The following is a 26953-nucleotide window of genomic DNA, read 5'->3' as shown; positions in this document are numbered from 1 at the left end:
TCATAGTCTGCTTATATCAAATTCCACCACCAACTTCTTTGGCCTTTTGACATCTTATTCATTTGGCCTTGATTTTTCTCTTAAGTCCCCTTCATTTGGATTTGGTACCCTGGTTCTGCACTTTACCTGGTTACCTGTTTGGAGTTGGCCCTATTCTCTGTCCAGCTGGGTATCTTGGCTGGAAAAGACCTAAGCCTCCGCCTATAGGATTAGGTTTTCTGTGCATTCGGAAAGACCAAGGGTCACAAACACAAATGCCTTCAGATTTCAGACAGGTAACAAATGTGTGAAGTGGATGGCTGCTTCTTAACACACAAGTGCTGCTTGTGAGATTAAATTTTTATTAAAAAACAAAAGCAAATAAAACCAATGTGCTGCCCAAGCAAAATCATATGTGGGCTAGTTTCTACTCTTGCTATCAAAAGTTTGTGACTCCTCGGTTAGACAAAATCTCTATCATGATCGGTTCAGGAAAACCCAACACACCTTTATCTCCTAAACTGCCTGGGGTACAGGTGCTCTGAGGGAAAGAATTTGTATGCTGGAGTTCAAGTTGCCCACAAATGGGGTTCAGACATTTACAGACCTGTTTTATCAAGTGGTGAGGCATTCATTCGAAGCCAGATGGCTGAAAGTGCTGCGGGGAGAAAAGTATCAGAAAGGAGGAACAGTTCTGACCAGGGTTATCCTTTCCGCACCCCAGGCTGATGGTAGTTACCCTGTGCCCCAGGATTGCACGGAGCAGTAAAAGCTAGAGTTGTGTCATTAGGCTCCTAGGCCTCACTACTTACTGGTCAAGTGGTGAGGCATTCATTCGAAGCCAGATGGCTGAAAGTGCTGCGGGGAGAAAAGTATCAGAAAGGAGGAACAGTTCTGACCAGGGTTATCCTTTCCGCACCCCAGGCTGATGGTAGTTACCCTGTGCCCCAGGATTGCACGGAGCAGTAAAAGCTAGAGTTGTGTCATTAGGCTCCTAGGCTTCACTACTGAAGGGGGCGTAGGGGAGGGGTAAGTGGTAGAAGGGGATGTGCATCATGGCCTCCCAAAGGCTAGTTCCCACTTCTTCTCGGACTGCATCACCAATTTGCCATCAGACCAGGCAGCTCAGAGAGCCCCGAAGCAGCTCCGGTTTCATTTACCCACATCCTTCCCATCCTTTCTAAGCCTGCCTAAGTGCCACCCTCTCCCGAAGCTGTCTTCAATCACCCAGCCTGGAGACCTTGCCCTCCTCCTGGGCACATGCTCCGCGGCACCTGTTCTGACCTCGGTCACACGCCCGGTTGTTTAGATGAAAATGTAAACAAGCACTAACACTGTGGGGACCGCCTCCCAGGCAGCGGCGCTCCTGGAATACAGACATGCGCCCAGAGCAAAATGAATGAATGAATGCAGGACTCAAGGTGCGGCCTACACGCAGTGAAAAAGCGCCCCATGACATCCACCCCTCTGCTCTGCCCCAGACACCTGCCCTCGTACGACCCCGCTAGCTCGCAACACGCGAACGTGAGCGCGGAGCGGAAGGCGAAGAAGGACGCGCGCCCGAAAAAGATCCGGCCTTCAATAGGCCAAGACAGAGCAAGGGGTGGGCTCTTCTTGCAGAAGCGGGTCTCGCATTGGTCGAGCCTCTGGACTGAGGGCTGGGATTGGCGGCGCCTCTCCAAAAGCGTCCTTCGCGCGGAGGCGGCCCCGGGTGCGAAGGGCGTGGCCAGTGCTCGGTTCCGCCCCAAGCGCTCGGACTCCGGCTCTCGGGCCACGGTCTCCATCTGGGACCCCCGCTTCTGGGTGGTCGCACGGTGTGGCTGTGACCAGGCTGTGGCGTCCGAAGCATTCGATGCGCGGTAGGTAGTGGCCGACGTGCGGGTGTCGGTCGGTCTGCGGAGCGAGGATTGGCGGCCCAGGCAGTACCCAATCCGTGCGGCCCGGCCCCCTCTGCCCTATGGTCTTTCCCGGTCTGCGAGGCCGGGCCGGGCGGGTCGCCGGGCCTCGGGTCTTCCACCTGGAAGGGCACAAAGAGTTTTTGGGGATGGGGGAACTTGTGCCTTCAGCTTCATTTTGCAGACGGAACGGCGGGTGCGGGTCGCGGCTGGGGCGTCGGCGCGGGAGGCATGCGGCGGGGATAAAAGCCTGAGCGCGGCGAGGCGGGGCGGGGGGGGGGGGGGGCGCGCATGTCCATGCATCCTCGCAGTTGCTCGGCTTTTCGGTCTCTCCCGCGGGAGAACTCACTTGCCCTCAGGGCCTCGACCTAGGCGTTCCTATTTATCCTATGCCCTCGCCCGGTGGCCTAGGCAGTAAGGAACTCGCACTGCTCCCGATCCGGACTAATGCAGACACCATTTCTCACCAGCTCTGGGTCATTCCCACTGGAAAGATGGAGACGAATGATGCTCTCTTGTCACCTTGAATGCAGCTGTCCACGGCTGCCAAGGGGAAAAAGCAAGATGTCTCACTCTTGTGTGTAAAGGCCACCCTTTCCAACTGTTGTTACTGGAACAGCTCTCAGCAGCCCAGGGGTATATGTCCAAAACCTATTTCAGGCCCTTTATAATTATTAGGTTGTGGTCGGTGTATTATTTGCAATAAAAGTGAGCGGAAACCTGCCAGGACAGATTGAATCTTACTGGGAATTCATCGAGCAGTTGGAAGAGGCGCCCCAAAATAGGTAGCGTTCATAAACACCCTAACAGTTCCTGGATCCAGAGTATGAAGAATGTTAAAATGCATGATAGTAAGTCGGGCAGAGAAGTCAAGGGTCTAGGGCTTGATTAAAAGAAGTAAAAGTCCCCACGTTTCGTCCTTTTTTTCCTCCACCACCTGGATCAGTCAATTCTGTGCCACTCAGCACAGGAAAGAGCAGAGAACTCAATTTCACCTCTTCTGGAAAGCTTTTAAAGCTCTTCCCCTACCCAACAACTATTCATCAGTCCCTCTTTTGGACTACATTTTGTTGCCTGTTTATACATCATGCTGTATTGTGGTTTCCCCAGCCCCTAGCACAATGCTTGGAACATAGAAGGTACTCAGTGATTGAAGGAAGCCAAACCGAAAATCAGCAATCTAGCCAAGAAGTTGAAAAAACAAAAACTTTAATAACTTTAACTTGTTGGGCCAATTATTCTTACAGGGTTGAGAGTCAGTTGGGCTCTGGCTGTCTTAAGTCAAATCAGAATTGAGCTCTGCCATGTTACTAACTCTGGATAAGTTATTTAACTTCTCTGTGCCTTCATTTCCTCATCTGTAAAATGGAGTTGGAAATAGTACCTACTCTGTGGGTTCTAAGGATTAAATATAATATTGACAAAGTGCTTAGTGTAGTTCCTGGCACAAAGGAAATGATCAGTAGCTGTTAGCAGTTGTTAGGATAAAAATAAACAGACACTTGAACAGATTCACTAATACTAAATATCGGTATAGTACTTGACCCTTCAGAGTCTGTCTGCCTTATGGTCCTTCTGTGTTTATTGATTTTAAAAAATCTCTTAAACTTCTCCAGAACCACTCCCCCCTGCCCAAGTAAAAGTACATACAGGCCTCGTTTTATTGCGCTTTACAGATGTTGTGTTTTATACAAATTGAAGGCCAGACCCTTCAAGCAAAAAGATTACAACTCACTTTATTTTGATACTTGCTTTATTGCTGTCATCTGGAATTGAACCTGTAATATATCCAAGGTTTGCCTGTATTCCATAGAAAATGAACTCTTTATACTGTTAGTCTTATTATTACCTTCTAGAGATGGATGAAGTGCCAAATAACATTTTGGCAAGTACTACAGTAATACTGGGTACATTCAAAATGTGGTCTGTTACTCAAAATGAGTAGGAGTAAATCAAATGCGGCCTGGTGTGGCTGACAAATCTTTAGGGATGGTTGGTTCGGCCAGAGAGAGGCAGAGCTTATGGAGGTGAACTTGGGGTGGCCTCTCTCCTTATAGCTTAAATCTGTTCTCATGAAGAAATGTTCCTGTCTTTAAAGTTGTTCACAAACATTGTGAAAAGTGGAAGAAGTCTTCCTGTTGATTCTGGACCTACTTGCCAGACCTAAAGGTGGCAGATGTAACTCTGGGATATTGCCTCACTTCCAGGTTTTCCTGTACCACTCTCTGGTTGCAGGAAACAGGCTAGGTTGCACATTTCCTTCCAGCTGTGAGTCCCCTTTGCACATTAGTTCCTCTTAAAATTATTTGGAGTTTCCAAAATGAATACCACTCCTCACTTGTAACTATCACAGGATAATTCTGGTCTCTGATTCTGCTTTCAGTGTAGCCACAAAGAATCTTCAATCCTTTCTAGGGAATGGTGTTCTTTCTGGGGACTCCCTTACAGCTGTGACAATCTATAATTAGCCATTAAAAACCTGCCACTAGATGTAAGCTTTTTCTAGTGTCCTGTTGGACAGACTTCAAAGACAGGACCATAAATTTCCTTTTCCTATGTGCCTGGCATAAGATAGACACTCAGTGGATGCTTGTAAAGCCGTTATAGTTTATAGTTCTTTGGGGTGCTAAAACACTATTGTGCTTGCCAAGTTACCTGGAAATCTTGCTAAAGTGCAGATTCTGATTCCAAGGCTATGGGTGGGGCCTGAGAATCTAATCCCCACAAGCTCAATGGTGATGCAGATGCTGCTGGTCCATGGATCAGACTTTGGGTAGGAAGGTACTAACATAAGTATCTGCATTTGCTTTTTAGAAGTACTGATAAGTTTTGTTTTCTTATGGTATAGGGATGAAGTCTTGGATTTAGGAGCTTTTTTTCTATTATCTTATTCTGTTTTTAACAGTTCCTCTATTTTGTTCCAAAAATGATTTGAGGAATCTTCCTAAGATACTTTCAGTGTATTAGGGTTTTTAATAAAAGTAATTGAGGCAGCTAAAGTAAAAGAAAAGTAAGAGGAAGTCAAAGGTAAGATCAGTACAATAGGTGAGTACCTCCCCATCCTATATATTTTACTTGGGTCTGTAGGTTTGATCCTGGGCTTCCTAGCAGCCAGAGCAAAGAGGAAAAATTTTATCAGTTTTGCTAATACCTATAAAATAAAACCAACTGGCTATTCAGTGAAACAGCTGTTTCTCTTACTAAGACCAGAGAATTTTTCCCCCTGGGTTCTCCAAAGAGGACACTTTGATAAAGTGAGTACAATCTTAATAGCATCTCTAAGAAAATCAATAAAATTCTTATCAGTCTTCATATGTGTAGCTTGATGGGCTCACAGCAAACTGTCAGTACGTAAAAGCAGTGGCCTCTGGAGCTGCATCTGCGTGGTCCAGAGCCAGCTTCCTGAGACAGTAGGAATGATTTTTTGTTACAGGGATGCTATTTTTCTGTCTTGCTCTTCAGTGGAACAGAAGGTACAGTGATTGACATGTTCAGTCCTCATCATCCTTGTACTTTGAGTTTTGTTGGATGGGAACAATTTATTGACTGCTGAGGAAGCCTGAGAGCTTGGGGTGGAGGAGAAGGGTGCCTAGGAGCTCAGTCACGTTCCTTCTAGATATGGCAGTTGCATCTCTTTGAAGACCATCCAAAGACCTCTCACAAGTTAGAAGATTGGCCTGTGAGGCTGGCTGGTGGGCCCAGTCAGTCAGCTACCCAGCTAGTAAGCAAGTGAGAAAGCAAGGGGAGAGCAACTTTTCCACCACATTGATTTAAAGGGACCCAATGACAGACCCTTTATTTGACTAAGCAAAAGGTAGAGAAATAGCCTTAGGGGAAATGGAAGGGGGCAGCTGGTGCCCAAGGATCCTGAGGATAGCATCAGCCCATTGCCAAACCATGGGAGATTCATCTGTGCTTCCCAGGTTCTTTTGCCTCTCCTGTTCTTCCTTTTCACTTTGCTTTCACCTGCAAAGAAGAGGGACACAGCACTCGGGGACCTGCCTTACAGGGAAAGATGGGGAAAATGTGGAGGACCGAGAGGCTTCCGGGCTTCTACAACCAGGGAAGGAGCCAGGTGGAAACGGCGGTCGCTCTTGGCCATCGGCCTCCCAGTTTTAAACCTCCAGCCACAGTGTAGCCAGCACCCACCCTGCTCTGAGGCAAGCCTGGACCTCTTGTGACTGCCCCTTTTGTTGGCCTCCCTCACGTGTTTCTTTACCCCCTTTCATGCTGTTTCCCACGCCTAGATGGGCTTCTGACTTTAAGCTCCTTTCGCCTGTCAATCTAATTCCTTCAGAAGCCTTCTAGCAACGTGACAGTGCTAGGTTCTATCCCACCCCTCCCCCTTTCCCTGTGGGCAGGTTCACGTTCCTAGAGAAGGAGCAGCACAGAGAGCCTCTGGTTCCTTGGCCAGATTCTGCCACTGTGTGTACATGACCGTTACCACTTATACCTGTGGCCCACCGTGAAGGCAAAAAGGAGTGTCAAGGCTTTAGCCCCTGAGCTGGTCAGGCTTGCTCTGTCAAGCAATACCTGGTCCCTGGCTGGTGTAGGTGGCTGCCTGTGTATTCCAGTGCAGAGACAGGCCCTTGCAGGAGCAGAGCTTCCTAAACAGAGTTGGTATAAATCAGATTGTTTCAAAGGGAGCTTGTGATTAAAGAATCCTGGGGAAGGTTTTTTGTTGCTGCTGCTGTTGTTGTTTTTAATTAAAGGAAGATTGCTCTCCTAGCTGATCGTTCGTATATTTGAATGGTTTAGTTAAGAGAAGAACATCACCCTTCCCCCTGCACCCCTATTCCCAATCCTCCTTTCTCCATCCTAGATAGGAGCAAGTGGGAGGAAGCCCTGGCAGCTGTGACAGGACTGCATGAGGGTGGATCAGCAGATACCAGAATCAGATGGCCAGGCCAATGGAGTTAGTGTTACAACATACATGATGTGAGAGCATATTTTTACTGTAGGGCAAGAGTAAGCCAAGCCTACATCACTCCTAATTATATCTGGTAGGTCATATGGCCTCTGCAAGTCCTGGAAAACTAGTGGAGAACTTTAACAGTCCAAGTGGCCCCTAGAATATTCTGAAGCTTATGTGGCTTGTCTCTTGGTTTGGCCAAGGGCAGGGCAGATCTGATATGTACAGACCTTTCTCCGATGGGAAGGCTGAATTTATTGTCTGTGCTCTGTGGCCTCTAGCCACTCAGTCCAACCTTCTGCTGCTTCCCTTTTAGGGAAGAGGCCATCTGAGGACTCTGCGTAACACGGAGCTGCTAGCCCCCAGGAACACTGTAAAATGTGTGATCTGAAAGAGAGTAGCAGGTTGTTTAAAGCTACTGACCTGAGGGAGAGTGTTGGTCCAGCACAGGAAGTAATTTTCATCAATCTGAGCAGTCCATCAGGTACTTTGAAAAGGAGTAAGCTCTCTTTCATTGGATGGGTCCAAACAGGATCCTAAACCTTCTCTCTCATCCTCAAGAGGGCCAGAAGGAATGATATGTAAAATCTAGAATCCGTGGAAATGAGGGTTGGACGTTCATGTAGTATTACAGATGCCCACCTGGCAAATGCAGACAGGGTTAAGCCCTGGAAGTCCAAAACTTGTATATTTGCTAGGCCACTGTTTTCTTCCAACATGATTGATGTTTTAAAAATGGATTGCCGTCTACGGCCATGCCACCCTCAAACACGCCCGATCCCGTCCGATCTGGGAAGCTAAGCAGGGTCGGGCCTGGTTAGTACTTGAATGGGAGACCACCTAGGAAGACCAGGTGCTGTAGGCGTATAAAAAAAAATAAAAAATAAAATAAAATGGTTTGCCTGCAGCGGTCATTACTTCAAGGAGTTTTCCCTGATAATCTCTACCTAAATTGATTTCCTATGTATTTTGTAGCATCTTAATACAATTTAGAATGAACTCTCAGGGACTTCTTTTTATTCTTTTCTTTCACATGTATCTGTCTTAGTTCTCATAATAAACTTGTGTAGCACAGGGGGGAAAGCAAGACTTCTCAGGAAGATTAATAAACAAGATTATGAAGGAACTGCTTATCCAGATCCTATAATCTCTCTTTTCAGAAGTACCATTTCTATGAATATCATTGAATTCAGACCTTACCTGGGTTCTGAAGAGCCTCTGGCGACACTGTTATCCTAGTTCAGGTTTGTGTATATACTTGAAAGTTACCTAGATGTGTCTCCTAAATAGCTCGTAATTCTAGTTCATCACTCCCCATCCCCCAGGGATAAATAGATACCTTCTTTTCTGAACAATGAAATCCAGACAAGACAAATAAAAACACCTCATCAAAAACAAAGACAGATCATTCGTTTGCACTTTTGTTTTGTCCTGGCATGGTCTTATTCCAGTCCCCTTTAGTGGAGGGGGAGTAGTGGAGCAAAAGCGGGATTAGCAGTCACCCATCACGGCCTGACACAGGCCAATGAGAGAGTTTAGGAGTGGAGCAGGAAGTAGAAACTAGGGGCTGCGGGTTAGATTCAGCCATTGCCGTAATTTTTCCAGCTTAGTTTATTAGTTTATTGCCATAGTTGTGAAAACAATTTGCCTGTATCTTCATGTGCAGTTTCTGAAATAGCCACAAGGTGAGGATGTGGCTCCATGAGAATCTCTCTCTCTGCAGGCCTTGGTCACTCACTCATCTCTGCCCTTCCACCAGTCTCTTCCCTCTTCTACTTCATGTGCCTCTCTGTTTTGTAACTTGTTCCCTAAGTGGTTCATAAAGAGCTTGGGTTCTGTAGTCACACAGTTCTGGATTTGAATCTCTGAGCCTTGGTTTCCCTCTCTGTGAAATGAGGATAAGAGGACCTGCCTCCCGTGGGAAACTGGTACCTTCTCATGCTGCTGATGGGAGTGTAAATTGATGCCACCCTATAGAGGGCCACTTGGCAGCATATGCCAGAAGTACACCCTGGGTACCCTTTGCCTCAGCAGTTCTACTTCTGGTTTATGCAGATGTGCTAGCATGTGTGCAAATGATGTGTGTATATGGCTATTCATCATAGCATTGTTTGTAGTAGCAAAAGATTAGAAATAACCCAAATATCCACTAGAAAGGGACCAGTGAAATAGAGTGCAGCCTTACAGTGGGATACAGTATTGGGCAGTGATAAAGAGAAAGTTCTCTGCGTATTGCTAAGGAACCATCTGCAAGGTACTTTGTTTAAAAGAATGAAAAGCAGGGTTCTGAACAGCATGTCCTATACAATTTGCTACTTTTATGTAAAAAAGGGGAAAAGGATGAAATAGGTTTTTGTGTTTGTCTGCATATGATTAGGAGATGAGAGACACACAAAATTAGACTGTTGACCTGTTTTTGTGGATCTAGTATTACATATTTTGCTTGATTTATAGGAAAAATTGGCAGCATTTTTCCCCTCTTTTGGACTTCTTTGTTCCTTGTGAGGTGACTTAGTACACTGATTGTGTCATACAGTGATGGCAGTAGCTGACAGTTGGTGTGTACTATGTGCCGGGCATTGTCATAATGCCCTGTGCACTAGCCTGCTTGAGAGAGGAACGGGGACAAGGTTGGAGGGATACTTGATCTGCGGTGCGTTTTATATTTGAACCATATTTTGAAACTATGCAAAAAAATCGTTTTTCTGATGAGTTCCTGACACATATAGTGGTTATGAGAAGTAAATGAGAGTACATATGAAGTGTATGCTCTTCTCTAGGGTGGCCCCTGAATTGGTCTGGAGTCTTGAGTGCCCATGCAGCCAGGGCAGGACCCTCTGGTACAGGTGGTCTCAGGGTAGAGCTGTCCCCACTCCGTTGTGTTTCCTGGTGTGAGCTAAGCAGAGTGAGCCCACCGTCCACAGCCTCCTCCACCTTCTTAGTCTTCTCTGCTTCCACCATCTTGCCATCACTTCACCTCCTGCTCTCTGAGGAAACAAGGCTATTTGTGTCTAGGTTTTAACTTTGAGGTTGGCCCAGTGCACTCCAGGTGGCTGCCGAAACCTGGGCGCTTTATAATTCCCTTGCCTGGCTTCCAAATCTTCCTGGATTTGTGCTCCCAGCAGCAGCCCTTGCCTGCACACTGAGGCTGAAGGGGTCTCCCTCTTTTGTCCTGAAGCTCTTATTGGAATGGTCCCATTTTCAGATCCAGCTCCTAAATCCTTTCTTCTTCCTTTCCTGAGTGCTCTTCCTTGTTCTCTCTCCCTGCCTGCCTGGCTGCCTGGCGTGCTTCTCTCTCTTTTTGGTCACCTGCCATCCTTGAGATGGGGCGTGGTTTCTGTGCTTTGAGAGGGTCCTGAGCGGGCAGAGCGGGCACTCAGGGCACGCTGGGCTCAGCCAAGGCCCAGGTATGCCCTGACTTGCTGTTCTCTGGAGGAGAGCAGTCAGAGCCAGGCCAGAGCCGCCTGCTGATGGGGGCATTGAGAGAGCAGGTTAGCTGCAATTCTGGCAAAGAGAAGGACCAGGCCAGGCCTTTTAGCCTGTGGGAGCGGGCTGAAGGGACAGGGACAAAAAGGTGACTTTAGTCAGGACCAAGCCTTGCCTCTGATTTGGACCAACCAAATTGCATTGACCCTCCGGGCACCTGCTGCTGGGATTGGTATGGGCCATATAAAAGCAGAGGACAAAATGTTATGCTCCTACATTCTCTTTGGAAGGATTTGGTACCGAGGAAAAGCTGGACCTCTGTTCTCTGAGGAAGTAGCCATCATTTGTTCTTTTTTTTCTTTGGCCAAAAACATTTTTTTCTTAATCATTGAAAAGCAAGGTTTCTTGAATACAGATACAGAAAACTTATCTTTTTCTCTCCCTTTTGCACTTTTGTAGGGAGCTGAAGGCTTCAAGGAACCTTGACCTAGGGACTTGTAAATGGCCCTGGGGGAGGAAAAGGCAGAGGTGGAGGCATCCACGGACACAACGTGCCCATCTTGTGGGAGGCGGAGCTGTAGGGAGCAGGAGGTGGATATCCCAGGGCCTGTGAGTGGGGAGCAACCGCCACGCCTGGAAGCCGAGGGAGGACCTGCTTCCTCTGTGTGGGGGACAGAAGGGCTACCTGCCCCTGCCTGCTGCACCTCTGGAGCCTGCCAGCCACAGGCCAGCAACATCAGCAGGGAACCGATAGCTGGTGTGTCTCATCCTACTCTCGATTGCCTGCTTCCTCCTGGCGTGGAGACTGGTGATCTTCTGCACTCTGTGGGAAGCCTGGTAGGTACTCAGGCCAACAGGATGATAGGTTTCCCTAATGCTGCCCTTTGGGATTGTTGTGTTTCAGCATTTTGTCACCATCTTATGTGCTTTCTTAGCCGCTGTACAAGGTGGGACACTGGGGGAGCCTGGGTGTGACGATTTCTATTTTATAGGTTTACCTGGAGAGTCGGGCCTTGGGGCCAGCAGAGGGCTCTGTCTACCGCATCTCCTATTCCTCAGGAGTGTGACTGGTGACCTTTTCAGGACCAGGGATGCTATGGCCAAGACCTATTGCCTGTCAGGAGATCTCTGTTGGCAGGGGCATGTCCTGCTTCTGCCTTGATGATCTGAAGGCTTCATGGGGTACTGTGGAGACAGGGAAGGAGGGTCCAGGGCTGTGGGCTCCTAAAGGCTCTGAGACTATCTGCTTGGGACCCAGGGAACCCAGTAGAGCCCTGAGGCCCTGGGATGGCCATCACTGTTTCTGGGTAAGGACAATTTCTTGGGCCTCCCTGACTGCAGAGCAGCCTTAACCTAGTGGGAGTCACATGGAGCAGGGAATCCTTCCTAGCTTTGTGAGCTCAGGCAAATCGCCAAATCTTTCAGGCTCTCGGTATAATTGGGAAGGTGACCTGCATGACTTGTCCCTCCAAGTTCTAACATCCTACTATGTTCAGCTTGCCAAGGCCTTTCATGGGACTGGCTTTGATCTCTTTAGTGTCATTGTGACCTTGGCTGTTGCACACTGCCCCTGTGGCATTCCATCCTGTGAGGGGCCTCTGAGCCTAACTAGAAGAAAACAAGCCAGGGCCACCTGCCTGTGATCTAGGACAGTGGAGGCTCAGGGCACCTGTGAGTCAGATTCAATGGGCAGGAAGCGAATAAGCAAACAGAAATGGGCTGTTTCATGAATGTGAGTCTGATGATTATTATTGTAACTCCTGTTGTTTGTTGAGTTCTCACCCTGTGCTTTTCACACATGAGCTCATTTTATCTTTGTGTCCTGAGGAAGTGGTAGTATTACCCTCCCCATTTTCCAGGTGTGGGAAGCAAGCTCAAAGTCAAACATCTGAAAAGTGGCAAGGGTTGGTGCCAGGTCTCTCTGGTTCCAGAGCCCATACTCTTAACCACTGTACTATCTAGCCTCCCTCAGGGCAAGTTCTTCACTGAGCAGATTAAAACTTCAAAGTGAAGAGCCTGAGATGAATGACTCATTTTGCCAGTGTTCAGTTACCACTGGCTTGTGAGTTAAGCTGGGTGAAGCCTGCTGGGTCACCTGCCTGCTCGGTTGGGATGTGTCTCTTGTCAGTGACAGAATGATTGCGGACATGCTTCTCAAAGGTTAGACGGTGTGTTCCAGCATGACAGAGTGCTGATTGTCTGTGGAGGAAGAACTTTTAAAAGGACTAAGAGTGGGGTCAGTTTGGGGAAGACAGTCTGCTTCCTGGAGCAGGCTGAGTCTCCCTGTCTGATTCTTGCATCAAATAGCAGACTCTTCATTTCAAGATCTCTCCGGAATGTCATCTGGGCCCTGCAAAGAAAACTCCTGATTTGTCACCAGAGTGCTTTTTCTTCCTTCTTATTGCAGATGGAGGAGACCAGGCTTTCTGCCTCAGAGGAGCTACCTCAGACTCTCACTGTTCCCAGATCCACAGCTCTTTGCTCAGGACATGATGCTGATATAGAAGATGACCTATCCCCAGTTGAGTCACCGCGGGTGCTGGACCTCAGCCAACAGCCTCACATCTCAGGTTTCCCTTTCTCCTCGAAGTGGAGGTCCACCGTGAGCCCAGGTGCTACTGCTCCTCAGTTTTCCAGCTGCAGCGTCTCTGCCTCATCCCCGGGCAGCAGTCTCCAGGGTCATCAAGAGAAGGCGGAGCCTCAGAGTTGCTCCCTTGCCAAGGTCTCCTCCTCCTTAGAGCTGGCCGTCCCCCAGTTGGCCCCCTCTGTGGTGGTGCCAGGGCCTCGGCTCCAGTGGTCTCCACAGCCTGTGTCTTCTGGGGGTGATGCGCCTGGGCTGGGCAGGAGGCGCCTCTCCTTCCAAGCCGAGTATTGGGCCTGCGTGCTGCCGAATTCCCTGCCCCCTTCCCCCGACCGCCACTCCCCACTCTGGAACCCAAACAAAGAGTATGAAGACCTGCTGGACTACACTTATCCCCTTAGGCCCAGGTCTCAGCTCTTAAAGCAGCTTGACAGTCATGTGCTGGCTGATCCTGTCCTACAGGACTCGGGTGTAGACCTGGATAGCTTTTCTATCTCCCCAGCAAGTACCCTAAAGTCACCCACTAATGTCTCCCACAGTTGCCCACTAGTGGAGGCCACTGCCCTGCCATTCTCTGGGTCCAGAGAGCCAAACCTTAAGCAGTGTCACTCTAAAGTGCCCCAGAAGCGAGGCGGCGTGGGGTTGGCATCTCATAACCACCTCGCATCTACCCCCAAGGCCGCAGGCAGTAAGGATGCTCCTTGGGAGAGCAGAGAGCCAGTCCTGAGATGTATGAAGGACTGGCGACCTGTAGGCAAGCACCTCAAGGTGGGCTCTCCCCAGCAGAGGACATGTGACAGAGGGTGGCCCTCATCCAGGTCTGAAAGAGAGAAGAGGGCCAGCCAGGGTATTCTGCGCCCTCCCTGCACGGAGCCTGGGTGGAGACCAGAAGAGGAGTTGGAAAGTGACGACGAGTATCTTGCCTTGCCTCCTCGGCTGACACAGGTTTCTAGCTTGGTTTCGTGTCTAGGTTCCAGTCCAACCTTTGTGACCCTGCCCACTGGGGCTGCAGAAGGGCAGAGCTCCATGGATGTGTCAGACAGTGATGGGCCCGCTTCCTTCCCATCGGACTCCAGCCAAAGCCAGCTTCCCTCTGGGGTTGCCCTCAGAGGGTCCGGGGGCTCTGAGGGCCAGAACCACTCTTTGCTGCGCTCCTTCATTCATGCAAGGGACTCCGCAGGGGACGGGAGTCTGGTGAGCAGCCAGGCACTGGGCCTCTGCTCTGGACCACTAAGAACACGCTCCTCCTTGCCTGCTATGTTGGACCAGCAGGCATTCTCAGACCCAGATGCTAAAGGGCAGCCTCCCCGAAGAGGAGGAGAGCAGGAGAAAGAATCACTCATGCAGTGTGTGAAGGTAAACTCAACATTTAAGAGGCTTTGTGTAGAATCTCATTTTTTCTTCCACTAGTCCACTAACATAATAAAACTTAGTAACAGTGAGCATGTTTTATGTGCCAGGCACTACACTGTACCTTTTTTCCTATCTAATCCTCACAGTTCACTATCCAATAAGGACTATTCTTATTTCACAGTTGGAAAAAAAGACAGCGAGAGGTTAGGTAACCTGCCCACTCACAATTAGCAAGGACTGGAGCCTGAGGTCTTAACCACTACCCTAGGCTGCTTCCCAAGGCTCTTGACCTTGAGGGTCAAGAAGTACTCTGCACAAGGAGGGCTGGTGCTCAGGTGCCTTTAGGAAACACTGTGTTAAATGAAAGTAAGTGTACTTGTCGACTGCGGGACTCTGGCTCAGAGCTTCCGTTTATTAAAGTGGTGTGACTGCAGAGTTAGGGCATTAGATGTACCATTTCCTAGACTTCTTGGCCACCAAATCCGCTCTTGTGGACCACCCAAGACTATCTGGAGATAAAATTAATACTATGTAGAACAGGGTCATCAGTGTCAAGAGGATCTGAATTTGAAACATGGTACTGCTGTCTTTGAAATTTCTGCTCTGACTCTTGAGTTTGTTTTTTAAATGTAGAGATTTGCCTCTTTGGGGTATTGTGTAGATTAAATGAAATAATTCATGTTGAGGGCTTTGCACAGTCCTGACACAGCTGTGGAGGAATGGGACCCTCTATACATTGGGAGAGTCCCACAGCTTGCCCTCTGGGTGAGCACATGGATGCCACGTCTGCACAGCAGCCGGGCAGTCAGCCAGAGGGCCGTGTACCGATGAGCCCGCGCCACTGATGGTTCTCAGCACTGCCCTTCACGTCCCGTGGATGATTTCATTTGTACTGTGAAGCAGGTAGGACATATGATAGCATGTGACCTCCTTTGTGGTAAAAGATCGAGCAACAGTGAGGTAACGTACTTGGCTCACAGCCTCCCCAGGATGGGTGCCTAGTAGGAGTCTAGGGGCCCTGCTTCCTGGGCAGTTTCAGAACAGAACAGGGACATGTAGTTTTAATTCAGTTGTTTTTAGCCATATGTTCAGGGTAGTCACGATTATAGTCATTTATGTCTACGTTTTCCCCAGGAACAATTCAATAGTTAGCAATGGTGCGGACCCAAGTACTGGTCTTTGTGGGCAGGCATGCCTCTTCTGGGTTGTTCCCTGTCCCTGCCCTCACCTTTGCTGCCCTGTTCCCACATTCAGGGCTGGATTTTCTGTCATTTTTGGTATCACGTCAGGGTGAGGGGAGACCAAAGCAAGGTGGGGCTCTTCCTGTTGCCCTGGTGGAGATTGGAAGTCATGGGGTGGGGGACAGGCAGGGGAGGAGAGAGGAGACTAGAGCCTCAGGTGAAGAAATGTATTAGAAAGGTACATAGTCCATCTCTCAGAATCTCCTGGATATTTATAGCCTTTCGAAAATGTAAACAGCACATGTCTTTTATTTGTCTACACAGACATTTTGCTGTCAGCTAGAAGAGCTGATCCGCTGGCTATATAATGTAGCAGACGTTACCAACCACTTGACTCCACCCAAGTCTGACCTTACAGGTCTCAAGTCTTCTCTGCAGCTTTACCGGGTAATATGTGGTCCTGGCTTCTGGCTGTTCACTCACAAGGGGGGGTGGCTAAATTACTTGATTACAAAGTAAAAACTCAAAAATGATGCTGTGCCCTGTTCCCACATTCAGGGCTGGATTTTCTGTCATTTTTGGTATCACGTCAGGGTGAGGGGAGACCAAAGCAAGGTGGGGCTCTTCCTGTTGCCCTGGTGGAGATTGGAAGTCATGGGGTGGGGGACAGGCAGGGGAGGAGAGAGGAGACTAGAGCCTCAGGTGAAGAAATGTATTAGAAAGGTACATAGTCCATCTCTCAGAATCTCCTGGATATTTATAGCCTTTCGAAAATGTAAACAGCACATGTCTTTTATTTGTCTACACAGACATTTTGCTGTCAGCTAGAAGAGCTGATCCGCTGGCTATATAATGTAGCAGACGTTACCAACCACTTGACTCCACCCAAGTCTGACCTTACAGGTCTCAAGTCTTCTCTGCAGCTTTACCGGGTAATATGTGGTCCTGGCTTCTGGCTGTTCACTCACAAGGGGGGTGGCTAAATTACTTGATTACAAAGTAAAAACTCAAATAACTGATGCTGCTATGTTGTGGCTTAGTTGAGTGTTTTACCTGAAATCTACTCAGAGGCCCTTTTAAAATTCTTGATGTTGAAAAACTGTAAAATGTAAGTTATTTCCCAGCCCAAATAGAGTTTGGAGAAAAAAACATACTTATCCTGATCAAAAATACTTAAGAATGATTTGCAATGTAATTTTCCAAATATCTCAGGGATCGATAAACATATATCCGTACTACTATGGCACATATGGCTATTTAAATTAAAAGATTCAGACTTCTCAGGTGCACTAGATACATTCCAAGTGTTTAATCATCACTTTTGTCTATTGGCCACCATATTGAACAGTGGAGAGAGAACATTCCTATCATAACAAAGTTCTGTGGGACTATACTGACTGCTCTTTTAAGTATTCGAGCTGAAATTGTACTGACTCCAGAATATACATAGGTTATTTTGATGGTATTTAAACAAAAATACAACTCAATTTGCTTCTCAGTATGTTTTGATTTTTGGTGTTTTTGCCTCTTTTTCATTGAGATTTTGTTATATTAAAAATCTCTTTAAATGTGGTTCTAGTTAATGACTTTGAATCGGGTATTTTTAGGGTGAGTTTGTGCCTGCTGTTCTGGCATAATTATCAATATGTCCCTCTTCATTCCCATTCATGTTCTGAATTGGATAATAAATATACAGTTACCCTAAATATAACATTAACCTTGACTGAACTACCTGTGACTTCTACTTGTCTGGTTGGCCAAGCCTTTATAACCTTCTGAAGGAGCCAGGGGTATTTGTGGTTTGAGCCTGATGCTAGCCTAGAAGAGGTTCTTTGAATTTCTGCCACCATATAACCTGACCCTGTGCCTTCAGCAAAAGAGGGAGCTATTTACAAGTGGCTGAGCCTACTCAGAGCTCTCACCACACCCAGGCCGGAGGGAGGCCTTTGTTTTCAAACTTGCAGCCAACTAAAATGTAAGAGAAGGGCCTTGCCTGGGTGGGCCAGCTGCCCTGCCCTACCCTAGTGGGAATGCTGTTTCCTGTTGTGTGGAGAGAGGTTGCCAGGAGTTCCTTTCCCAGAGTACACTGAGGAAGGAGAGGAAGGCTGAGGATGAGGGTCCTCCGTGCACAGCGCCCAAGTGTGTGTACATAGCTGTGCAGGGCCCACCCCCAGGAGGCTCGGGGGAGTTCCATTGTAGAGAGAGGAAATGGCCTTTGTCGGACTTAACCTGGGTGGCCTTTCCAGAGTACCTCACTGGTGCCAAAACAACTCATTCCCTCATTCCATTCTGTGCCTCGATTTCTAAGCTAGCCAGAAGCAACTTTCTTGCTTTGTGGGTAGAGCAGAGATCTGAGATGGGAGTTAGCCCTGCAGGTCAGTGAAGCCTAGCCCTCTTGTGTCACCCAGACAACTGTGGGACCCGCACTGTCAGCCCCTCCCCCACACAGAATGGTGCATGATATATATGAGCTACCTTGACCCATGCTTAGATACTTAACATAAGGATGAGTATGGGTGTGTATTCACATATTTTAACTGTGACTCTGCCTCATATACTTTGTCTTAATAACACAGTGGTTTCGTGGCAGTATATAAACTACAAAGAGAACTAAAGAATAAAATAAGCATAGGTATTACGGCAAAGGAAAACTGAAGACAGGTATATAGTAAATTCAAGAGTAAAATTATAACTTCAAAATACGAACTAAGTTCTGTACCCTGTACCAAAGTGGTCATGGACTTGACTTTATATTTCATAGCAGCTAAGGCAACATCAAAAACCATCAAATACAAGGCATGGTACCTGCAAGGGGCTAATAAATCAGCTGCTTAGGAGACCCACAGCTTCCCTGATGCCTTCCCAAGGTCTAAGAGCAGGACATTGAGAGAGGATGTGAGCTGAGGTAGCGGTCCCTGTGGTCAGGTTAGCATAATCTCCTGTGGCTCTTACCAGGTCTATTAGAATAGAAGACAGTGTTTTGAGAAGCCCATGGCCCTGTGAGTTTTTAAAGAGAACCCTGACTCCAAGCTGTTCATGAGCCAGGCTTTGCCAAGGAAAACTCTTCTTTTGTCAAACTATAAACAGAAAAAAACGATTGACTATATTTACCTTGGGCTCATAGAAGGTGAAGTTAAACTGTTAACACTGTTTACTTGGAGAGTTCTGAAGACTGGGTCGGTTTATCTTCCATGTCATAGGGGAATCAAGCTACGAGAGAGATCATTTTTAGTAACTTTTAAAAATGATAGTAACGAAGCTTTTTTCTTCTTTTTTTTTTTTCTCATATGCTTTAAGCAATTTAAGAAAGATATGGATGAACACCAGTCCCTGACGGAGAGTGTCTTACAGAAAGGGGAGATTCTTCTTCAATGCCTACTGGAGAACACCCCAGGTGAGATGTTTGAGTCTCTGAATTTAGCCAAGTGCTTAATGCCTCTCAGCAGCAAGTCCAGGGAGCCACACTGTCACTGGTAAGGAGCCAATAGTGCTGGAGCCCCTCCCACGCGCACCCATTGCCTTACATTCCTGTGACTTGCTGGCAGTCCCTCACATCGTCACTGAACCCGCAACCGCGCCATGAGGCAGTTGTAAGTCATACAGTAAGCTGAGGAGAAGTCACGCATCGAGCCTATAAAAATGACACTCTTGCTCCTGCTCTTATCTTTTCCTGGTGATGTCCTGGGTGGGAATACTGGTTTTAATCTGGCTGTCCTTGGTTTTCTGGTAGGGTGTGCACAGCGGGGAGCTCTTAGGGGTTTCCCTTCCTTTCCCAGTGAAGGCTGAATCCCTGTTTATCTGCTTTGGGGAAGGATTTGTTTTAGGATTTGAGAGACATTCTAAGGGAATAAACTAAAAAAACTTATGAAAGGGGACAGGGTAGCAGTGGTGTGCAAATTAAGCTTGAGTCCATTTTGTAGGAGGGTTCCTCATTTAAGAAAAGGAAAGTCAGATTTTGATTACATCTAAGCATGCAGGATGCATGGATTTGCAGTCACTGTTGCCCTTGCTGTCAGCAGATATAAGGATAAACTAGGAGAATACTAGTTAAAGCGAGTAACTGATAGACACCCAAAAGCAGTCCCTGATTTCCTGTAAGACTGAACATCTGAATGCTAAAAGACCCCATGTATATTGTGCCTCAGATTTGGAGTGAGGTGGAGTTTACGCTGGAAGCAAACTGTAAGCAAAGCTGGGCAGGACCCGTGGGCTTGTGAGTCAATGAGGTTGCACTTTCCTGAGCAGAATTAATGGGCAGGTACATAGTAGGGAGGTGGTATGAAATGGAGTTTCTCAACCTGGGCACTATCAACATTTTGGGCCACATAATTCTTTGTTGTGAGGGGGAGTTGTCCTGTGTATGGCAGGATGTTTAACAGTATCCCTGGCCTCTACCCATTAGATGCTAGTAGCACCTCCTCCCCATTTGTGACACTCCAAAATATCTCCAGATGTTACCCAATGTCCCTGGGAAGAAGAATCACTAGGGTGGAGAACTGAATGGGCAGAGGGGTTTCTGTGAGCCATGGAGCCACTGCAAGATTTTCCATAGGGCTGTGATTATCCAGTACAGGTTATGTGAACCATTTGTCCTCTGGATGCCTTTATTTTGGCTCTTCTGGTATTCTCTTGCACTAGGGTATTTTGGTTTTTTGGGAGGCAGAAATTCAGTATGCCAGGCTCATTTGCTGCCTGTAATTACACCAACATTTTACTGAACACTGTGTGCCAGACACTGTGCTGAAGCTGTTGATATGTCATGTCATATGTCACCTCACTGGGGTTGTGAATTTGCCTTGGGCCACACGAGAGTGGCAGCCTGGCTCCAGCCCATCTCTGTTGGCTCCCACGCTGCCATCAGTGAAGAAGTTGCTCAATAACAGGAAACTTCCCAGAGGCCACATGTAACAATGGGCTTCTTAAAAGCTATAGGTTCTTTGACTTCGAATTAAAAAAATCACTTCCCAGTGCTTAATTTGTAATAAGTACATCCCACTTTGACTTTCTTGAAAAGAGTCTGTAGAGCTATTTTACTGCCAAAATAAGAGGCTCTGGGGTTTCTGTGACTTTTCAGATATGTATCCAGGTTCTTCAGATAAACACATTGCCTCTCCCGAACCTCTGTTGGTATAATCAGAAACTTGGCTGTTTTGTGAAAATCACAAGTTCCCCCTGATATTCACAGGGTCTTGGGCTAGGTGCACAACTGGTCTCGTCTTCAGAGCACACTGTCAGAGCCCGCTTTCTTCCTCTGCCAGCGTATAACTGTAGGGACAGTAAGCCAAATGGATCCCCCTACAAAATATCCGAGTCTCAGCCTCCTGCCAAAGGCCTCCCCATGGAAATCCGGCAGGTTTTCACTACATTCGAGTGTGTGTGTTGATGGTCCTGTCTCCCACCCAAACTCCTCATCATACTGTATCACATGACTGGAATCTACTGGCATTAAGCTGAACCAGGAACCTGTATGCATGTATCAATTAAAACATAAAAATTTCTCTGGGAAAGATTTCATTCCTATTCCTAATTTTCCTTTTACTTGACCTCAAACATTCTAACATTCTAAAAGTTCAAAAAAATAAAGGTCCCCTGAATTCCACTGACAACAGGGAACTTTGCGGGACTGAGCAAAGTTCTGGTGGAGGGGAGAGCCCACTCTAGGCGCCGTTACAGACAAGCTGTGCTGCATACCCTGGCTGCATTCCTCTGCCAGGCCGGGCCAGCTCATGAGTTGTCAGGACGGCATTTTTCACTGATGACGGTGCACTGATGTGGCTTCCCTGGGAACCGATCTCAACAGAACTAGCTTGTGCTCCTTCTGCCCACCCATCAGCATCCTCTGCAGCTTCCCCTTTCCCTTCCGCTGCTGGCAGATGTTGCAGCTGTGGCAGGAAACTAGGGAGAGTGTTAACACAGCTGATAAATGCACAGGAAGCTAAAGCAGCCTTTGTGTTTAACAAAGGAAATAAAGTTTTTAAGAGAATAAGCCTGCTGTGTGCGATGCACTCTGAACCTAGCCCATCCCTTCCTCAAATGAACACTTGGCCTATAGGATGCAATCTTGGCATCACTAACCATCTCGTCTTTGCCTGCTTTCAAATAATTTTCTTTTGAAGCCTGTTCATTTAAGACCCACAAAAAGGTTCACAAGCATTCACAAATAATGGTACCAGACCACTCGTACGTACACATGCTAAATGACAGCATCCCAGCCAACAGAAATTGATAGGACCTGGTAGTAGGACCCAGAGCCCTAATGTTGGCATGTTGTTTGGTTTCATTTAAGCCTTTTGCCCCACAGGATCTGTGTGTGCCTGGTGCCTTATCTCTAAAAGTTAGGTAATACCAAAAAAATTAAAGTCAGTACCAGACACCACAGAACCATGTCTATTGCTTTTTTGTGAATTATGTAATTCCAAAATGGAGCCAGTGAAATTCTCTTAGCTTTAATCAGAAGTTAACATAGATCCTCTGTGCAAAAGCAGTTCCTGGAGAGTCACTGTTAAGGATGTACATTCTAAAACTAATGCCATATTCCTATTGTGTGAAATGCTACAACTGTATGTTCTTTTGAAAATACACCTGCATGATTGTTTTGGCCTAAGTGCTCTGAACCTTATTTGTTAGTGTTAAAGGATGTCCTTGGGAGGATCTCGAAGCAGCCCAGCGAGCTGGAGAGCCAAGCAGATCACCTGTATGACACTATCTTAGCCTCTCTGGACATGCTGGCTGGCTGCACCCTCATCCCTGACAACACACCACTGGCAGCACATAGGAGTGCTGATGTGACTGGGATTAGCCTGGTAAGTAGAGTAACCCAAGAGAAGAACATCTGTCCTAGGACCCCAGTGCTGGATTAGGGTAGAGTTCCTGCTCTAACAGTTGGCTGCTTCTTAGAAACTTGAGCCAAGAGTTATTGAATCAAATGAGATGGTAGAAGCCCCTAATACTAAACAAGGGAGATGCTGCCATCATAAGGTTGGGGGTCTTCCTGTGGTGAGGAAGGCTCACTGCAGTGCTTTCCATTATTTAGCTTAAAGCCTGCTGCAGACTAGGGTGCCCCATGCTCCTATTTCTATGGCAGTCCCTCATGCCCACCCCTACCACCGAAGGACAACAGCAGCAAAACTTACCTATACCTACATTTTTATGTCTGCCCAGCTCATTTGGTCCATCTCCAAGCAACTCCTGACAGCACCAAGTGCCCAGAGACTCAGTTCTGATAATTCCCCACACCTTCCTTCCCCACAAAAGGTCTCTGCAAACTTCCCATAACACTCAGTTCCCAAAAGGGCTGCGGGGGATAGTTGAGGATAACAGGCCTGGATACTTAAAAGTACAACTTTCTTTTGATCTTAGAAAGTCAAACAGAATAATAGGTAAGAGGCTAAGAGTTGGGGTGGGAGATGGTTGGTGCCTGCAGTGGGGTTGCCACTGCCCATTGTTCTTTATGATTCTACAACTGGGCCATACTATCTCTGAAACTGCCCCTCCTACAACCAAAATGTAGTGCTTAACTCGGATTTTCTAGGTTAGAATTCACTGTAGACAAAAGAAGGTAAAGGATAAAATCCAGGTATGTCAAGAGCAGGGAATCCATGTATTTACATCAAAGAAATTGGAGCAATAGTCATTTTAGTTCTAAAATGAAAGCACGTGATGGCTGTTGTCGTTTCTTCCTCTGTAGCATTCTGCTTATAACAAATGCTTCTCTTTCTTTTTCAGGCATCTTCTCAGGCAGAGATGTAATCTGTCAAAACCTGGCTGGTGGGAAACTTTCAGGAAGTCCTTGTAAGAGCCATTTAACATTGATATTAAGGGGTAAACTATAATGTACTAGCTTTCAAATGCCTTTCACTTCTTCTCTGAAGTTAAGGGCTATTGAGTTACTATTATTTAAAATGAGCCCTTCCAAACTAAGGTTTTCCTTTTGGTGCTTCTCCACAAAGAGCATATGGCTTTGCAGTTTTTCATAAAATGCTAATAAGGCTCATAGGTCTTTCCTCCCACTCTGTTCCGTTAAAAAGAGCAGATAGAGCTCCTAAACTAGTCCACCTGCTAAGATATTTAAAGAAGGCTGGTATGAGAAAAAATACCAAATACTTGGTACTTACTCCCAGGCATACAGGAGGACCCAAGAGTAAATGCTTGGCCAGGAACGTGGGTCTTATTAATAAAGTGAAGCTTAGGGCTTCAGTCTCCATCAGCCCACCTAACTAATATCGTAAAGGAAAATGTACCAGGCACTTCAGGAACTACCATTGAACTTAAGCAGGGCTAGGGAACTAATCCACCTTAAGGGTACTTCTAGGAGGATGCATGCTGTCCTTTCCTACTCTCCTGTGGAAGAGGAGGTCAGGCGAGGGAAGGGCATGGATAATTACAGAAAGTAAGGCTTTCTATAGTGAAGGATAAAAGGGAATTCTTTGTTGCTTGAGAGTCAACGTATAAATACCTTGATAGAAATAAATTCAGGATAAACTATTTAAAGCATCAATTCTGTATCTTTTTAAAGCAAAATTATCAGCTATTACTGGTAACCACAGATTCTACAAGCAGCACTTAAAAAAAAAGTTCTACTGGGCCATGAAGGAATGTGTAGGAAAGCACATTTTCTCTCATGTTTTGAGTACTGCAGTGGGCTAAGACTTAAGGAAAAGGTTCTTACTTCACTTAAATACATGTGAGGTAAGCACTTAAAGGTCTTTTTTCAAACTCCTTCCACATTCTCACTTGAGGAAGGTGCTTAAGAAAGGAAGATCTTTTAAGTTTATAAAAAAAAATGAACAAGTCATCTTGAACCCAAAAGTGATGTTGGAACAGTATAATCAGACTTATAATATCCCCTCAGAACAAAATATTTATTCAAAATTATCCTCTTTAAAGGAAATTAAGAACTTTCATTTGGGGGCTGAGCCATATAATCTCATCCACCTCAATATGAACTAAAGTCTTAATTATTAAATGTAACTTTTCTGCCTTCTCAGACTTTATAGTCATTGGAAACTAAATGGTTAAATTCTAAAGATTATAAAATTCAATAGTAGCTACATAAAATTCAGTATTTCAAGTGCCTGCTGCTACTGTGGTATGATTTACCATAATGTTCAAAGGCATGATCAGAGTTATTAAACCATGTATTATTCTCCCTGTATTATGATTCTCTGTATTAATCTTGGTTCCATAGACTTTAAAAGACAAAACACCTCCCTAGCAAATAATTATATATGTAAAATAGTCATAAAAGCCTAGAATTGATTAAAAAGGCAGATATGTCTAATGACCTGTTTTTAAAATTTGATATGTTTTACCTTCTCTTTGATATGGTTTTAAATTGCTACATGTCTTTCCACTGACTCTGTTACACTGGATAGCCCTTAGGAGTTAAACCCATTTATTTACTAGTATTCGATAGTCATGAAAATAAGTCTCTAGCAAAAAAAATTGAAGGTGACAACGCTATAGAAATAAACTGGCCAATGTTATAGTAATTGAATGCTGAATATGCCATTCTATTCCCATTCAGCCTATTTATAATCAGCTTTGACTGACAGGAATTTACACAGGGTATTTTATTTCAGAGTACCCTGTTTCCCAAGAAAGTACTACTTCACCTTGAGATGATCTAGGTGATTTTGTTTATCTCCTTTGAAATAAGGTACAACCGATTGAAGGGTGCTTACTCTGGACCTCGCTGTGAATACCACTGAAGAATAGCAACACAACTGCTAATTATACCTTCAGCAGTGCTATAAAAAGTTGAAGGCCTCCCTTAAAACTGAAGCTAAATTTGTTTTAGCTTAGGAAGTTGCTGCCAGCAGCATTTCCATCAGCAGACATGGCCTGGTTAGATTCAGGTGCCTGGCTGGCCAGTGTGTAGTGGTACATATTAGCCTTAAGGACAATGGTGGCCTACAGTGACATAAGGGTTGTTATGAAATCCCAAGTTTACCTGTAGTAAAATTCCCTAGTAGTCCCTTTAAATTAGAATTTAAGTCCACAGGGAAGTGGCAGCACTAAGTTGTATTGGTAGTTTGAAGACCTGGGTTCCTGCTGCAGCTCCATGACTAAGTTCATCTGCAAATAGGAGATAATGTCAGTATAGGATTGTTTTGAAGTTTTAATGGGAAGATAAAGAAGGGTTGGTGTAATGGCATCTTGTTTGTATGTTAAAGGAAGTTTCAGTCCAAGGTCAAAGAACAGGAAGTTATTGCTCAGACTGGAATGACTTATTCTGCAGGCATATCCCAGAGAGAACACTGCTTACTTTTAGAAGTCTTAACTTATTAGTAAGCTAATTCACAGCAGCCCCTTAGATTTATAATGTGATGAGCGATAATTCCCTTTATTCACTTAAAGCCCATAGTAGCTTGAAATGTGTGTACTTGAAAATGGGGGTATATTGGCATATTCATAAAAGCAAATAGTGGAGCATGCTGAAACATCTTGTGGTAAGCCCGTCTTTACTGCAATGGGAGAACACCACTAGCATTTTCAAAGCTAAGTAATGTAAATATACTTACATCTTAAATTCACATCATGTTTTATGCTAACTCATCAAGAATAAGCTGACAGTGTGAACAACTTGCTATATAAAACTGAAGTGTGTGGCATCACATCTAACATTTGTATCATTTATCTACTTTAGAAAATAGTTTCTGAAGTCTTTCCCCCTTTATACTATAAGGCAAAAAAACAGATCTTTTGAAGCATTTTTTAAAATCTTCACCCAAATAACTATTCGATAACTTTAATTTTTCAGTTGCCTTATGAGAGGATGAATAGATCCAACAAGCACATCTATAATACAAAGTAAACTATGATTTTATTGTGAAATTCTCATAGATGGAAAATTAAATTGAATATTCTGTCCATTTCATTTTACAATAATCTTACGACTTATTTTTGTACCATGTATTTAAATTGCCTGTTTAGTGAAAATAAAGAAACCTATAATTTTTGGCTTGGTTTTATTTAAATTTTATCATTGAATTCAAGACCCCACCATAAAATGTGTTGCCAACAGCCACATCCCAAGCCTCTAAGAATGTTTTTGGTAGCTACGTCAATCCCAAGGAAACAGTCTTTGATTTCTATCACCTTAAAATGCCAGTGTTAGCAAAAGATTTTTGTTTCCCACAATAAAAACAAACCCTAGGATTTTTAAGGTCCTATTTAACAAAATTTTCACATGTGCAAAATTCCACTGAAATAAATATATTTCTCTCATCATTTCCACCTAGCATTTGTGTTTTCAGTTAATTTTTAAGGATATAATTTCTAAAATTAGGACAATCAAATAGTAAATTTTTCCTGCCTTCTACTTTAATGTTTTAACTCTCCTCCAACTTGTTATATAATTGTGGAGGATAAAATAGTCAACATCTGACTCAGCATGGAAGAAACAAAATTAGCACATGTGTTAGTCTGATCATTTGCCAATTAGGAAAGGTGTGCAGCTTTCTATCTCTACCACAGAAGAGAATTAACAAAATGTTGATCAAATAAACCATTTCCAATGGTTTCAGAGAAGGGAGCAAAGATAATGCGCTAGAAAGCATACATCCTAAACTTGCTTTTCATACAGTTTAATCTCCCTGAACCACTAAGCTTGGTTAAATCCCTA

At 45.5% G+C, this 26953-nt stretch overlaps 1 protein-coding gene and 1 pseudogene across 3 annotated transcripts; both read left to right on the top strand.

Moving 5' to 3' along the window:
• The first annotated feature begins 1698 nt into the window (after positions 1-1698).
• Positions 1699-26287, top strand: CEP68 (centrosomal protein 68). Of its 3 annotated transcripts, XM_006909545.3 has the most exons (7): positions 1705-1838; positions 10672-11049; positions 12620-14149; positions 15652-15774; positions 18625-18721; positions 21955-22130; positions 23053-26287. In XM_006909545.3, the coding sequence occupies exons 2-7, from the start codon at positions 10714-10716 to the stop codon at positions 23074-23076; spliced, it is 2286 nt and encodes a 761-aa protein (XP_006909607.1). In that variant the 5' UTR covers positions 1705-1838; positions 10672-10713; the 3' UTR covers positions 23077-26287. The 3 variants fall into 3 exon arrangements, with proteins under 3 accessions (XP_015443020.1, XP_006909607.1, XP_006909608.1); XM_015587534.2 differs by lacking the exon at positions 10672-11049 and having other exon boundaries at positions 1699-1838; XM_006909546.3 differs by lacking the exon at positions 15652-15774.
• LOC112478121 lies at positions 7532-7651 on the top strand (annotated as a pseudogene).
• Positions 26288-26953: the final 666 nt, after the last annotated feature.

The sequence above is a fragment of the Pteropus alecto genome, unplaced genomic scaffold (genome assembly GCF_000325575.1).
Source record: "Pteropus alecto unplaced genomic scaffold, ASM32557v1 scaffold131, whole genome shotgun sequence".
Classification (NCBI taxonomy): Eukaryota; Metazoa; Chordata; class Mammalia; order Chiroptera; family Pteropodidae; genus Pteropus; species Pteropus alecto.
Note: the sequence above shows the minus strand (reverse complement) of the source record. Positions and strands in the feature narration are given on the sequence as shown.